The sequence below is a fragment of the Octodon degus genome, unplaced genomic scaffold, assembly GCF_000260255.1.
Source record: "Octodon degus isolate 3935 unplaced genomic scaffold, OctDeg1.0 scaffold00029, whole genome shotgun sequence".
Taxonomy (NCBI): Eukaryota; Metazoa; Chordata; class Mammalia; order Rodentia; family Octodontidae; genus Octodon; species Octodon degus.
In genome coordinates this window covers 6,955,262-6,956,861 of record NW_004524605.1, presented here as the reverse complement: position 1 = coordinate 6,956,861, position 1,600 = coordinate 6,955,262, and the positions used below count along the sequence as shown (strand labels likewise).

The 1,600-nt window shown below is 39.2% G+C and overlaps 1 protein-coding gene across 1 annotated transcript in view; it reads right to left on the bottom strand.

Annotated features, from left to right (window-relative positions):
• G3bp1 (G3BP stress granule assembly factor 1) overlaps positions 1 to 1,600 on the bottom strand; it is a 49,488-nt gene that overhangs the window by 19,422 nt on the left and 28,466 nt on the right. Inside the window, exon 7 of the mRNA XM_023713099.1 lies at positions 138 to 228. Within this exon, the coding sequence (XP_023568867.1) occupies positions 138 to 228 (91 nt within the window). The remainder of the gene's footprint in view (positions 1 to 137; positions 229 to 1,600) is intronic.

Sequence of the window (1,600 nt, the reverse complement as noted above, 5' to 3'; positions counted from 1 at the left end):
TAATAAAACAAAAACAAGGGCCTGAGTTCAATGCCCGGCTCTGCCTAAAAAAAAAAAAAAAATCTGTATTTTTTTCATGGTCAGCCTGATACCTTTTCAAAAATGTAGACAAGTAAGAGATAATATTTCCTACTTACCCTCCTGAGGCTCAGTGACAAAGCCACCAAAGACCTCATCTTGGTATCTGAAGATATCATTATGAACATAGAATTTATTTGCAACTGAGCCCTGCAATGCCAACAAGAAGCTTACATTATTCAACAGATTTTCACAAAGCCAAACCACAGGTGACATAAAAAGACCTCAGGGGAAAAAAAAAGACCTCAGAAGTGTCATGTACATGTACCAACACTCCACCATGAATGTCATCATTATGTATTACTAATAGGTACTAAAAAACTTAAAAAGCCAAATCATGCTATACAAATGGTCTTCATCTGTGGGAGACCTGGTCCTCAGCACATACTTGGCATTGTCTGGAGACCTTTCCACTTTGATTAAATAGTATTGCTACTATCAATCGGTAGAGAGCAACAGTAATATTAAATACCCTATAATGACAGCCACCCAAAAGAAGAATTAGCCCAAAATGTTAGCAATCCCAGAGAGAAAAACCCTGTTTTATACTACATATGTAAAAACAAAATCACATTCAAATACATTTTATTTGCTTAAAACATTTATTTTCACCATCAAATGGAAAGCAAAAATCTGACAGAACTCAACAGAAGATTCCAAAGCCAATGTTTCAAAACCATTAAGCTGCAATCATACTCCTAACTCTAGAAGATACTTCTAAATCTCTGCATCTGTGTCCACTTTTGATTCAAGCACTTTTAAGGATGGTGTAGTTGAAAAAAGCTTGATCACAACAGGCTAAAGACATACTCATGAAGAGGTTATCTATCTACTGACACGCATTAATAGTTTAACAATGCATACTCAGGTAAACTTAGATTATTAAAAGAAAAATGATCTTGTTCAGTCTGAACCGCTCTGGACAAAGGTACCAACCCAATTATTCACGATAAAATCTGTGTTCCTTTCACAGTCACCCTGAATGCAAAGAACCAGAGAGCTCCTTGTAGAAACAGCTGATTCCAGAATTTAGAGCTAAAGCAGGAAAAGCCCAAGGTAAGCTCACAATACCCTGTAACACAGTGACTCAAAGTGTTCTTCCAGCACCCGTGTGAGAGAGGCAAGGACACAGCTGAGTAGCAGAACACTCTGGGTTCAAGTCCAAGGTAGTGCAAAGGGAAAAAAAAACAGCTTGTGGGATTTACATTGCCCAGATCTGTCACATTCTGGACACAACATGAAGCTAGTAGTAATGGGTTAAAACTCATTTTATTTTACTTTGATTTCTGTAAGACAGCGTCTAGCAGTGTAGTTCAGGGTACCCTCGAATTCAGTGACCCTCTGGCCTCAGACTCCTGAGCTCTGGAATTATTAGCACATGCCACCATGCTTAGCTTTTAATTCATTTTAAAAACTAATCACTTGGGGCTGGTGAGATGGCTCGGTGGTCTGGAGCACCTACTTAGAACAGGCTCAGCAAAGCACAGGGACCGCGGTTCAATCCCCCAGCACCACATGCCAG